Genomic DNA, 14096 nt, shown 5'->3' with positions numbered 1-14096 from the left:
TCCCAAGCTCTGACCTGGGCTCGTGTATCAGGGGATGAAAAGCACAATTTTTTGTAGATGTGCCTCAAAATCACATTGCAATGAACCCCTTCTAGGATGAAACAGCTGTGCATGCAGATGGCACCTGAACAATCACAGAGGCCTAAAATTCCAACTTTTTTTTAGATAGGTCAATTACACCCAAGTGAAACCTTTTGTGCTGATGTATTTTTGCACTTTAATGGGATGTTTCACTAGGCACATGTCACCAGAAAATCCAGCCCAAAGAAAGTTCATGGAGAACAGCTATTGCTTTTATTTATTATCTGTAAAATGGGGAGAAGGACAGAAATTTGATCCTGATCAAATAAGGCAACAGTCGAGAAAATTCCTAGGATTTTTTAACTCTCATGTCCTTGTTCCAAATCTGAGCCAGTGGTCTCTCCCTGCAGTTATCCCTGCAAGCTCTCACTGGCCTTTTGTGCTTGGGGAAAGGTTTCCTCATGGGCCAGCTACATGGTGCAAAGGTGTAGCTTCTTCTTAATAAGCCAATGATTTCATTTTGCCAGCAAAGCAATACATTTCCCTCATTTACCAGAATATTCTTACCTTGCCTGAAGGTATTTTATTCTGGAAAGCATATCAAGATGCCCTGCTGAGTATTGCTCTATCACATCCTTTACGTCATAAGGCCTCAAAGTCTCCTTGAATTTTTTTTTATAGAGACGAAACTGTAGTATTCTGCAAATTAAACAGAAGAAAAAAATATTCATTTCTTATATAAATTCCATGATGAAAATTTCCAGTTTTTTCAAAATGTAGATGAATTCTCTGGGTGTTTGTAAATTAAGTGTGTTATTTCTAAACAAGGCAACAAAATATAAACAAAGAATCTATACCATCATACCATATTTGAAAATTGACAATAGTTGGCTTTGCATAATTAATAGTCTAAAAAATGGTTTAAAGTTTCAGAATCACAGCCGGAGCTTGAATTTGAACATCACAAGTCACAGGAGATTTTTAAGCTGTGAAGCTGAAGCTGCTTTTATGCTTCAGCCTATTATAAAGCAAATTTATAGTATATGCAAAGCTGAATGATTTTTATCTTGGTTTTAATTTTGCACCTGGGAAAGCTTTGGATAGGAAATGCTAATTAGATATAAATGTGGAAGTTAAGAAGTTAGCAGCAGTTTATGTTGTGAAGAGGTGAAAACTTTTTAGAACTGCCTGAAGTGTCCTTGAAGACAACAGCAGCATCACATTTTTGTTGTTGTAATGTTAATAATATGATTGCTCTTACTATTGCTATTGTTATAAAATGACCTAGTAATTAGTAACAGAATTCTTATAACAAGGCACTCTGTTGGCCAGAGCACTTGAAAAATGTTTGACACTCTTTTTTTCATCTTTTTCTGTTTATACATTACTTTTTAAATGTATATATCTTGGTAGATTAAACAAATAGAAGAAATATATTTAAACAATGAAATCTTTATTCTGGTTTAGATTTGGATTCTGGATGTTTGCTTTCTCAGTAGAGTCTCCAGATACTTATTGGTCTGGACTGGGAAATTGCTGTCATCTTTTAAGATTCTAACTTGTTTTTTTATTTAAGATTGGTGGGTTTTTTAATGTTTTTAAAGTCTGTAAACTTTCATTTAGCAAAGATAATTCTATTACAACTTTTTAAGGGCTGCTGATTCTTTAACTCTGTTGATCATAAATATTTCAAGATTTCAAAATTATACCTGTGCCTATTTTAGCCAAATTATATATGGTAACAGCAAAATTACCATTCAAAGACTTAAAGGAAAAATAGGGATCACAATGTTAGCAATTCTAATTTAATAATCTCCTTGATCATGACCCTGAAATCCATTAATTTTTTTTTCTGAAAGACTTACTCTCAATTAATGTTCAGGATCTGGGTACACTACTCAAGAAAAAAAAATCTTGGCTCCTGATTGAGTTTAAATGGAAATTGCATGAATCAATTAGATTTGGACAGGATGTGGGGAAGAAGTTTTTTTTAAAGTAACAATAACATGTCTGAAGACAAGCAGGTATCAGGGAAAGAAAGGGAAAGCTGTGGAGAACAGGGATGAAGAAGCTTCCAATGGGAGGGAAGAAGTCATGGGTAACATGAGCAAAGCCTGTGTCACTTGGCTTTCAGCAGCCTTAAGAAAGCATGGAAATTTTTAGAAACTGATTCTCCTGCATCCAATTTGAAAAGAACCAGGAGTACATATAAGGGTTATATACATATAAATATATGGTTATATTTTTATTACCATCTTCCCTGAAGTTTTTCTAAGATAAATGTGAGACACTCCATACTTGCAGTATTTCACCTGGAAGGTGGTAAGTCCCTGGCCCGAAAATTAACAACTTCTGGAATAAATAGCAATCACAATGAAAGCAGAGTATTTTTTCATTAGGACACTTTTCAAGGGAGAAGACTAAAAAGTACTGCATCAAGGAGTAACAGAGCATCAGCGAATGAGTTCTATTTGCTTGATGTGCTAAATGCATGACCAAGGCTTACTAGGAGTTTTCTAAGCCCCGGGAATATCTCTTGTGATGTGAGAATAGAGGTGACACGTGTCACAAGCCAAAAACTGCTGAAATTGAGACCTCAGCATCTATTAAAATATGACAGCTGAAAAGCAGGTTGCACACTCATATAATTGCGAATAAAGAGTTGAATCAGCTCAGAGTTTTTTTATTAAGCAAAAGTTCCAGTTTCATATAAATATTAGTCACTAAATGGAGAAAGATATATTTATATGACATTTTAACAAGGAACAGTACAAAATATTATTTTAGAAAAAAAACACTGTGGAGTATCTCGCAAAATGACATGGTCAATGTAACTGAAAAATTTTCTCCTTTCTGCATAGTTTCAACAGACCGAATAGGGTCTGTCTCATGTTTTTGAAAACACTGGAATTATCTAATCTATTGCATCTAAAAAAAGTAATAACAGAAACAGTGTTTCTGAAACAGGTAGCAACATGGTAATGTTATTTCCTGAAACATCATCCTTCAAAAAGACATTTACCTGACAGCTCGGATGGCTGTCTTGAATGTGGGGATCATATCTTCCATAGGGAAATCACTACTGTCGCCTCTGTCTTCTGCCATGGGCTCCCCTGTTCCTGCATCTGCAAAGCATGTCAAAAAACCAGATGTGTGAACATCTCACCACAAAATATTTAGAGGAATGTCTGACTGAATAAAGCACTACATAAAGTAAGTGCAATTTAATAAAGAAATATCTCTTACAGTTTCTTTCATTGCTCAATTATTAAAAAGGAATTTAATTATTTTGGGGCAGCTCTGAGACATTATTGAAGGATCTCCTCTCAGATTCCACCATTTCTGAAACACTGGGAACTTGTCTTCCTTTCCAATGGATCTTTGCCCAAATTATTTTACCTAAAGGCTAAAATAGGTTGTAGAAACCACAAGCCAAGTTCTCCTTTCACTGGCACTGCCTGGAGCTCGTGTACCTTTGTGAAGGAGAAAATCAAGTTCCTGGTGTGGACACCCAGGCTACATCCAAGGTAGCATGTCCAGCACTGGTGCCAGCTGGCACAAGAAAGGGGAACCTGTTATTTAAAGACCATTTTGATGTTATGGGCAAGAGGAGGAAAATGTGTGCTCAGGGAAGCTGAGAGGAACAATGCCCTATAATGTTGCATGGAGACCCAGTGGAAACCTCTGAGGGGAAGCAGGCTTGGGGAGGGAGGGGGAGGGAAGAAGACATCGACTCTATAAATGAGGTTTAATGAGATGGCAGTGAGGGTACATTTGAGATGCCTGGACACAGGCTGGATGCAGTCCAGGAAGGAGCAATCTTAGCATCCTTACTCATAAACCAAGCCAAGATGGTGTGTGCTTTTTGGGGATTGACTGCCCAGTGTGCCCACTTTTTCCAGGCCAAATAGGCTGAATCCAGCACTGGCTTTATCCCATATCAATTGCTGGTTTTGAGAAGGGCTGTTGTTTGATTTCAAGCATCGTGTTGCCTGGACTCCAGGAATCTTTTTCTTGGGCTTCCCCAAAAGTACTACATAAAACCAGGTACCAGATATGCTTGCCCCAGAAAGTTCCAAACCTTCAACAGAATATGCAGAAGAACAAAGTAAAATGAGGAGAACAGGGGATGCATAGAAAGAAATCAACACAGATGGGCTACCTTCTGAGCTTTGCCAAAAAGCGTATGCTTTCATTCGGAATGCAGTGCGAAAACGCTCCTTATTATTCAAGACAACATTCTTAGGTTCTTTTGAAGGACTTTCTTCAATGGCATCTACATTCAGAGGGGTAAATAGCTTTCCTTTAGTATTGGTACCACGAACCCGATCCAAGAGACCCAGCTTTTGGCTACAAAATAAGCAAAAGTAATCATTTTCCTCCTTTGTACACTATTAACTTGTTTTCATGATGCTTTAAGTATATAATGGGCTAAATAATTGTTTTGTATGTAAGGACACTGCTGGGGCTACCATAATTAATCAATGTTTTTGTAAGCAACAGTTAAGGTCCACAGATAATTAACTGCTTTTTATGAGCATTTTTTGGTACCAATGTTGAAAATGTTACCAGAGGGTCATGCTATCCTCTCCATGCAAGGTATCACAGTGCTTCAGCTCATGTAGCACACCTGAAGCAGTAAGTTTATTACTGAGACATGAAACAACACTACTGCCATGGGCAGGAATGTCATTCACTAGACTGAGTTGCTCAGAGCCCCATTCAGCTTGGCCTTAAAACAGTTCCAAGGATGGAGCACCCACATCTCCTCTGGGCAACCTGTTCCAGTGGTTCCAGTGGGGAATTTCTTCCTAATGTCTAATCTAAACCTGCACTCTTTCAGTTTGAGACCATTCCTTCTCATCCTTTGTTAAAAATACTTCTCTCATTTTCTTGCAGTCTCCGTTTAGGTACTAGAAGGTGCTCTAAAGTCTCTTCAGAGCCATCTCTTATCCAAACAACAACCTCAGCTCTCTCAGCAAGGAATAAAATAAAGTCAGATGTGCTGAGAACCAGATAAATCACCAGCAAAACTCTGGCAAGGCTTTGCCAAGCACTGATTAGGGACATGGTAGGGCAGGATACCCTGTTTTCTCTCCACCATGACCTACAGGAGTTGTAGTGAAGTGACAAATTTTATTCCTCTGATGTTTCCTTGCACTGTCTGTCCTCTTAGACATTTACTGTCTGGAATACATTTGTCCTTCAGTGACATCACAGATATAGAATTTCATCTACCTGCCATTTTTCTAGCACCACTAACCCACTAAGCCTGATGACTGTAACGATCTTAAAGGTAATCACTCACACCACTAAAATGGCAACAGAATCGGAATTTCCTAGTGAGTTTATCAGCTTATATATGTTCTGAACACTTTGTAGGTGATGGATAGTATATATATTTGATTTGCTTTTTTACTTTTCTGCTCAAATACTTTCTAATTGCACATTTGTTAAAAAAACAAAAAACAAAAAACCACTACACACCAAAAAAAACCCCAAAAAATATAAAAAAACCAAACCAGGTCTAAGCCATGGGAAGAAAGCTTTTTAACACATTCCTGGGACAGCTCTGGGGAGAGGTGAATTGTCCACACATTAACAAGAGGCAGTTCTGTGTGGGACACCAGATCAAGTAAGCTGAGTATGGGGAGGGAAGAGGCTTTTATAGCTGGCAAGGTTCTGAGAGCTACAGATGAGAGCAAAGCTGAAGGATGAACAGCCATGGTTGCCAGAAGAAAGAGTTAACAGAGTTATCATTGCAGGATGCTCAGCTGCAGCCACTAAACCTTCTGGCAGGGGAGGCAAGCGTGGGGAGGCTCCACTGTGCAAGGACACAGTGGACAAAGATGGAGATGTGTGTGCAGACCTTGCAAGCATGAAAAAAGGACCCATTTCTATCTCAGAGCTCTGTCTGTTGTAGTATCCCACCACAATGGATGTTATCTGAGCATCGAGCATCAGCTGTTACAAGTTTTTGTGCCATTTTTGGTTTTTTTGGGTTTTTTACATGAATTACTGGGGTTCTCATCTTTATTGTGTGTTTCTGATTAATATATCTTTAAAATATGGTCTTCTCTATCAGAAAAATTGCAAGCACTAAACCTTTGGGTGTAGGAAGTTTTCCTAACCCTTCTGATTTTTCTTTTTGATATGACAATACTTGTGAGTGTACTTTCTGCATCCTAGGAAGTGCAGACACTTGTCCTGTCATTGCATGGATGAAGTGCACGTGTGAGTGAGTACTGAAGTGGCAACTAAGGAGGAGTTGGGTATGGAGACACAGATTTAGTCCTGATAGATCAGAATTTCCAGGAGATAAAAGCATGGATTTGAGTGAAGAATTAGAACAGTCTAAATGAATGATATCTATTTTACTCAGACTTTGCCCTAATGTCATTTCCTGAAGAACTCATGGCATGGGGGAAAGATGCACAAAGTACAGACAAATGTATAGAGTAAAAATTAGGGATTACTTCCTTCTTTGTAGAAAAAGATGAGATGTTGCTTGTTGACATCTGTGACAAAATACGTTTTAGAAAAATCTCACATTTGAGCTTAAGAACTCTTTAAAAATAAAAATTATTAAAAATGTAAAATGGCTTTAAAATATTTTAATGTAATTTAAAATATAAAATAGCTTTAAAAATGATTTTCATAGTTCTTGCTTTTGGGGTGGAATCTTGATCTGCTCTGCCCACCAAAGTTCTGTCAACACTGAACTGATGGTGAGTGCAGAGTCCCAGCAAGTGATTTATGTTCTACTAAATTAGGGAGATCCTTCACCCTCTTTTCTCATCACTTTCACTTCTGTTTGACCACGATTGAGAGCAGTACTGCTTTACAAGACAGATATTTCAATTCTCTGTGAAATTTGGATTCTTCAAGCACTCATCTGCCATACATAGGGCAAACATATACAAGAGAAGAAAACTAATGAGCAAGTTTGAAAAGGGCACAAAATATAAAGGTGAAGAAGTAAAAGTCAATGGAATGATTTGCATGTGAGATTTTTGGATGGGTAAAGTAGGGAAAATAAATTCTCCTGTCTCATTAATACTAAATCAAAGTTTGAAGGAAGAATTAATTTTGAGAAGTATGGTCAAGAAGAGTAAAAAAATCATGGCACATCACTGAAAAGAATTTTAATCCAAAGAAGTGCACCAAAAACTAGTTAAGTGATAAGAGAGTCAGCCAGGCAATATAAATTGATGGGTCTGAAGGTGTTAGAGAGAGTGAGCTTGTGAGTGAGAATTTCTTTAATATAAAAAAAGAGCAATGAGTCATGGACATCACGGTGCTGATCTGTGCAGACTGAAGGAGACTGTGGAATAAGATAGAAGAAAGGAGAAACCAAAGCAGATTTAGGATGAGGAGATCTTTTTCATTATAATAAAATGACAAAGTTTGTTTCTGGGTCTGAAAAAATTGTGCAACTGGCTTGTTGGAGATCAGCTTTCTCCAGGTTGGGGGTCACTGACAATAAATGATTGATAGATGAATCTCAAATGCAAGGAAGAGTCAAGTGGGCACACACTACACACTGGCTTCAAGCAATGTAATAAATATCACAAGATCTGACTTAGTAACTACAGAGAAAACTCTCAAGAGAAAAATATCCTTAAGGAACAGAACCTGAAAGGCAAAGAACCAGAAACAGGTGAGGCAAAAGACTGCTGTTGTTTATAAAAAGCCATTTAGTACTACATTAAAATAATATAGCTGTCATTACATGTGGTCTCTAACTCCCTCTCCAGAAACTTGCTTAGTTCTTCAAAATACATATCCAGCTGTCCCAAAGTTTGCCCCTTAAAACTCCAGTGATAACTGCCTTGCATACCAGAAAAAATGGAGGCGTAAAGTGAGGTGAGGATCTGTAGGGATCAGAAGGAAAAGGGTTGGTAGATGATGCAAAGTATCCAAAATATTGATACAGTGACTTTCTTAAAGTATAGGACAGCAATATAAGCAAGATATGCAGAAATCTGTCATAAAGCTATGCAAGACTGGAACTGAACAAGATTTTATATCCTCCTCATAGATAAAATCAGAGAAAAAAATTCCTCTGCATTCAGCACAAAACCCTACTTACTTGCAGTGACATTTTCCACTGCATACGTTGGCACACTCATTTGTGGGGTGGGGTTTTTTTGTTGTTTTTTTCAGTGTGGTGGGACTTAAGGTAGATAATACAAACTGAACGCATTCCCAGATTTCCATTTCAGAGTTTTGCAGATAGCCCTGCTGATAAGCATCAGTTTAGGAAGAAGCTATTCTCCAAAGACTGTTGCTTGAACATCTTAGGCTTATGAGCTAGAAGTCATCTGATCTGTTTTAAGCTGTTAAAAAATGTAAACTTCCTGTCTAAAGACTACTCTTTAGATCCATTTCTATAACCTGTGAGAAGTCAGCAATCAGTAAATAGGGAGAGTATGGTTCAGTTTAGGATGACTTTATACTTGGGGTACTTGGCTCTTGTTATTGACTACAGAAAGATCAAGATGGGAAGTCATCCAAAAAGCAGATCTCTAGTCTAAGTTAAAGTTACCTGAGCTGAAGCTTTCCTCATTAATTGAATCCTGAAGGTTAACCCTTGAAGTAACATTCAGGTTCATAACAGTATGTTTATGCAACAAATATAGGCAATTGTGTTAATATCTGGCAGCCAGAGCAGTAAAATAATCAAACAATAATTCCTCAGCTTCACATCAAAATATATAACCATGTGTTGTATACAAAAGAACCCCAAACAAAACCCAAGCTTCTTTCCAGATAGCGACTGTCATCAGGAAAAAAAAAGACTTTATTCTCATTTTCAAGGAATGAAATCTGAGTCTGCTGGGGGTTTAGTTTTCATTGATCGTTTTGAAAGCACTGAGGAAACGTTTGTTCTCATGACAGCATCTCCTCCATCAAAGCAGCATGCGCATGGCTCGGTCCCGGGCGTGAAGCATGCGCCGATCACACCGTCCTGCACAGGGGCTAGCACAGTGGTTCCCACCCACAGGGCCATGCACTGCTGCTCGTCTTTCACACTCCCCCTTCTGATGGTAGCTGCTCTTCCTCTCCTGGGAACAGTGGTCCCACTTCATTTGGCTTCCTTACATTCAATAAAATACAATTCTCAACTTCCAGCACAGTTCCAGAAACTGGGGAGGTACAAATCCACCCCAAGCATGCTGACAAAAATGCAGAGCAGTTGCCCTGGCTAGCTTGGATAAATTGCCATTTCTTGTTTTGCACACTATTGCACCCTCTGTCTCACAGGTTCCAAACCCTGTGTCTTTGAAATGGGACCCAGGATGAAAATTCCTTATGTCTGTGGTAGATACAGATCACCAGAAAGGGAGGAAGGTGAGAGCAGTACAGTTTCTTTCTACCTAAAGAAAAATTCAGCTCTTAAATTTTTGTTTCCCAAGAGCAGTGGGAATTATTTTAGACCACCTGAGAGATTATTTTGGTGGCTTGATATACAAGAGATGGCTGGATTCTGCAGCACATATTTTACGCTTGCTCAGAATAAAGAGTGGGAACCACTGAACTAGAAACATTTTCCAGAAACAGTCATGCAAAGAAAGAATGCATTTACATCCCATCATGCAAGCCAGATACTCTCCTCTCTATCCTTTTCCTAGTACTGGAGTTTCATAAACAAATGGTATGTGTGTAAGGAGAAAAATAGTGAATTAATTCTAAGAGTGAACCGAACAGCCCTCTGCCATGGATTTACCACTTTCATCTAACAAGGACAAATGACAATCAGGAGATTTTTCTGTATTTTTTACAGTTAAAATCACTAGGTGCAATTAGTCTCAGGTAATTGGAAGCATGTTTACTCCAGCATTTTTGTACCTTATCAGATGAACTTATATGGGTGAACTTAGCTTTGGAAAATCAAACATTCTGAATGAGGCTTCCAGAAGTATTCCGTATTCTGCTTTGAACAGTTCCTAATAGAAATCAACACCAAACTAATGTTATGACAGACATGAATTCTGCAGTGAACCTGTTCAACTGATCTCAGGCTATGCGATTTCTTAAAATAAAACAAAGAACATTCCACACTTCCGAGGTAGTTCTAAACTTTAGCCAATCAAATTTCCTTTTTATTGAGTAGCATTCTTTCTTTCAGAGAGGATCTCAAAAAAATGTTCTAACCCAAGATAGTTGACTACAGCTTCCTGAAAACTAATGACTTCACATTGCACCGGAATCTTGAGGTCTAAATTTGCATGTTTCTAATGTGTGAGGAGGAAACATCCCATCCAAGTCAACAAACTTTCACAATCCTTGGAGGTATACATCCTCACCGATATTTAAGGGTGGGTATGACTCAAAATCCAGACTCGCCTATCATCCAGATTATCTGCCCATAAACATGAGTACAAACCAAAACTTCAGCACAACTTTGATGCCCTTCAGAAAAAGAAAGAGCTTTTACATGCACTAAAGGCCTTTGCATACCCCCTTCTCTCATCCACACTTTCTAAACGGATTTGAGATGGATGAAAATAAATAATGTCACATAAATCTATGGGAGGAATAATCCAAATCCAATTAATTGTGAAACCAGGATGGATATTTTTCACCAATGGATGCAGACATTGTAGGTAGAAATTATATGGAAGCTGACCCACTTTTTGTTTCAAAGTGAACATATGATGTATCATATGACTAGAAAGCAAATCAAACTGCTTAATCAAAGTCTCTTGACTATTTTGCATGGGCTAATCATCAAATGAAAAAATGGAGTGCTTTACTTGCTGCTCTCCAAAAGCTGAAGAGCTCCAGCTAGAAAAGCTGAGTTGTAGGTTGATGGTTTCGTGTTTGTGGAATGAAGTTGGAATGAGAACAACCAGATAAAGTTGAATGACAGCAAGGTGTGGGATAGAGTAAAATACTTTACAATTCAGTCAAAATATTATTTCTAATGATGTGTCTTTTATATTCCTGAAGTGCCACAAGCTGTATCTATGTCTCTTTGCAGGAAGGTAAAGTTCTTGCCCCATGTCTGAGGTCACAGTTCAGCAAGATATTTAAGCATGTCACTAACTTTATTCAGATGGTCAAAAGCATCCACTTGTTTTCCATTTGCTGAACCAGAACCTGCAAGTACACATGCAAAGATGTTGTTCCACTGAACTCAAATTCAAAGTAACTTGCATGAATTGTGTTGGCAGGGTTAGGACCACATAAGGAATAGTGTTTAGCTTTTATAATATATTTTTCTCACAGTAAATTTCAAAATTCTTTGCAGACTAGGCTGGTTTAATTTCCATACAGTGGAAACAAAGAAAAGCACCTGTTCCTAAGCAGATTATTGGGAGAGCTAGGATAATGAACAGTAGAACAATTTACTATTTGCAAGGTCATGCAACTTTCTTTTTATGCTTAATAACTTTTCAGTCTTATTGTCCATTATTTTTGATGGTGGTTTCTGTAGTAAAAACAGAAAGTGCAGGCAGAGAATGGCATGCAAGAAATATGAAAAGAATAAGGCTCAACTGTTACTTGAACATATATACCTAAGTTTTCTTGTGAGGCTTGATCCAAAGAATGACTCCCTACTAATCATGACATTACTGTAAAGTGAAGAAAAGTTATTAAGATGAGACATTAATGATTACCCATGAAAAGCTCTATGAAAAAGAATGGGAGCCTTTCATTTGTAGTTAATGTAGTGTGCAGATCAGAGTGGCCTTTTTTCCTTCCTGTTTTGGGCAGATGTATTAGGATGAATAGCTTACAGCAAAATTTTATACCTTGCAAAGTAGGGTTTTATTTCCATTTTGTTGTCAACATTGGCAATACAAAAATGCACCACATTTAATTAATTATTTCACACTCATGTAATAGGAAAGACAGGTACTCATGATACCACTTTAAAAAATCAAATCAACTTTCCAAAGGCACAGAAATATTATTTATCTTGTAGAGATAAGGAAACAGGGATAAATTACTTTTCTGCATGCTCTCCTGATGTCTAGTTCTAAAGCTGGACAATGAGGATCAGGAGCAAGACCCTAGAAGAAAGTTCAAAATTCTTCACTAAACTGCCTGTACATGCAAGTTTAAACTCTGGTCAAAGTCAGTGGAACAGTTGCTAATGGCAGCACTAAAAAATCAGGCCCAAATATAAATTCCTGAAACATAGACATAAAAAGTTGCTCAGAATAAAAATATGCCTGGCAAGCAAACACCCATCCTAAATGTAGGTCAGGCTCCCAAATGTTTGCTGAATTATTTGCTGCATGCCTGCAGAAATGAGCATTAGCATCTTTTCCTCATAAATCTCCCTTCTGGAGAGCTGAACAGATGAAAAAGCTTTGCAATACTGAAAGAAAAGCAGTTGCTATCTGAGATTTCATGGAGCTATGAGGTTTAAGCATTGATTAAGGAAAAAAAAAAGCTAGTGGCACCTCTGGCATGAGGTCAGTAAACTCCTCATAAGTGAGCCACAGAGAACACAGCCCAGATCTTCCTGGGCTGGGGAGCTACACATAGGGAAGATGCTGTTCACTTCCCTTCACTGTTTACAGGACAGAGTCGAGCTCCAGTTCAATGTCCACTTCATCATATCTCATACTTTCACAGTTATACTTTAAAGGGAGCTTCAATAAAGTCTTTGATTGCTGCCAAAATTTACTTGATTTTCCACTGTGAAAAGTCCTTCCCTGCAGCCTTGCCTTAGGATCCAATTTCTGAAATTTACTTTTTCACTCATTTGTGACCCCTGTGTTCTTCCCAAATGGTCTAAGAACAAGGTCCTGTATTTATCTGTGACTTTGTCATCATGCCAGCTCCTGCTTCTCTCCTGATCCAGGAGAGATCCGAGAAGGATCTGTCACAGAGTTCAGCCCTAGAACTGTGGGGTTCCTAAAGAGTTTTCACACCACTCACTAGAATCTATGCCACTTAAAGCACCTCCCATTCTCAAATTTTGACACAGCCAGGCCTCATTTTTAGTTTGTTAAAAGCTTCTGTGAAAATTTTGGACCAATTATTCTCTCTCCTTTGTCAACCATGGATCAGATAATGCAGTTGAATATGACATCAGCACTACTACTTACTCTCTCATCAGTTACTTAACTGATGGAAGAACCTAGAGACTGAGGACACTATGGGCTTCTCCCCATTAGGACCACATTCCCTTATTGCTCATTTATTTCAATGCAGTCAAAGCACAAACTGCAGTGGAGTACAACTAATAATTTCTATACTAAATCACTGCAGAATGAAGTTTTTTTTTTTATTATCTGGTTTGTAAATAAGATAAGAGATGGGATGTGGTACTGTCAAAACAACCAGATTTTATGGCTGAATCACATTTCTACTGAAGTCAGTAGATGTACCCACAAGTACCATCATATGTGTGTTTACCTGGAGGGTTTCCAATCCCTTTAATTGAATGCCTCATTCCATAAACACATTTCTGCTAGCAGGAAGGCTCCCATGCAGGTGTACTGATTATTTTGCTGAGGGTTATTATATACATATAATAAAATAAAATCAAGTTATATCCAGCTAGAATGAAGGGCTTTGGGATTATAGTTTTAAAGATTTTGAGCTGTGAGTCATACTTTTCCATTTTTAATTCAGTATGTTGACATCAAATTATTTCTACTGCCTGAAAGCTACAGTAACTCAGAACTGCTGCAGGTGCAGGAGCTTTTCCAGTGGGGCTGTGACCAGCAGTGAATGCAGCAGGCGTTCTCTTACCTAATTTTAATCTGGTGCTGCATCTCAGCCAGAACATTTTGACTCAAGTTATAGAATTACATATCCAAAAGGATTTCAGCTCTTAAAATCTCCCCTACATATTAAAGACCAAAATTCAGCTGTTACCAACACTGGAAATGGCTAAAATCTCCAAAAATATGCATTAATGCAACTGAGCTTGCTCATGACTGCTTAGCCTGGGGAGTGCCATGGCTGTAAAGTATTTAAGGTTCATGGGGGCTCACAAACTGGGCACCTCCTACCCAGTCGTCTTTGAGGTGAGCTCATGATTTTGGTGGTAAGAGAAGGAAGACATCCTTCCCAATAATTTGTCACTAGAGCACTTGCCTGAATTG

At 38.1% G+C, this 14096-nt stretch overlaps 1 protein-coding gene across 2 annotated transcripts in view; it reads right to left on the bottom strand.

Moving 5' to 3' along the window:
- Positions 1–14096, bottom strand: part of KCNQ3 (potassium voltage-gated channel subfamily Q member 3) — a 197437-nt gene that overhangs the window by 10065 nt on the left and 173276 nt on the right. The window contains exons 10-13 of one of the 2 annotated variants that reach the window (XM_031504106.1): positions 11547–11603; positions 4184–4371; positions 3044–3146; positions 589–720 (exon numbers count right to left, since the gene is read on the bottom strand). In XM_031504106.1, the coding sequence (XP_031359966.1) occupies positions 589–720; positions 3044–3146; positions 4184–4371; positions 11547–11603 (480 nt within the window). The remainder of the gene's footprint in view (positions 1–588; positions 721–3043; positions 3147–4183; positions 4372–11546; positions 11604–14096) is intronic. The other variant, XM_021542366.2, reaches the window with a different exon arrangement.

Source organism: Lonchura striata, chromosome 1 (genome assembly GCF_046129695.1).
Source record: "Lonchura striata isolate bLonStr1 chromosome 1, bLonStr1.mat, whole genome shotgun sequence".
NCBI lineage: Eukaryota > Metazoa > Chordata > Aves > Passeriformes > Estrildidae > Lonchura > Lonchura striata.
This window is presented reverse-complemented; position numbering and strand designations above follow the sequence as displayed.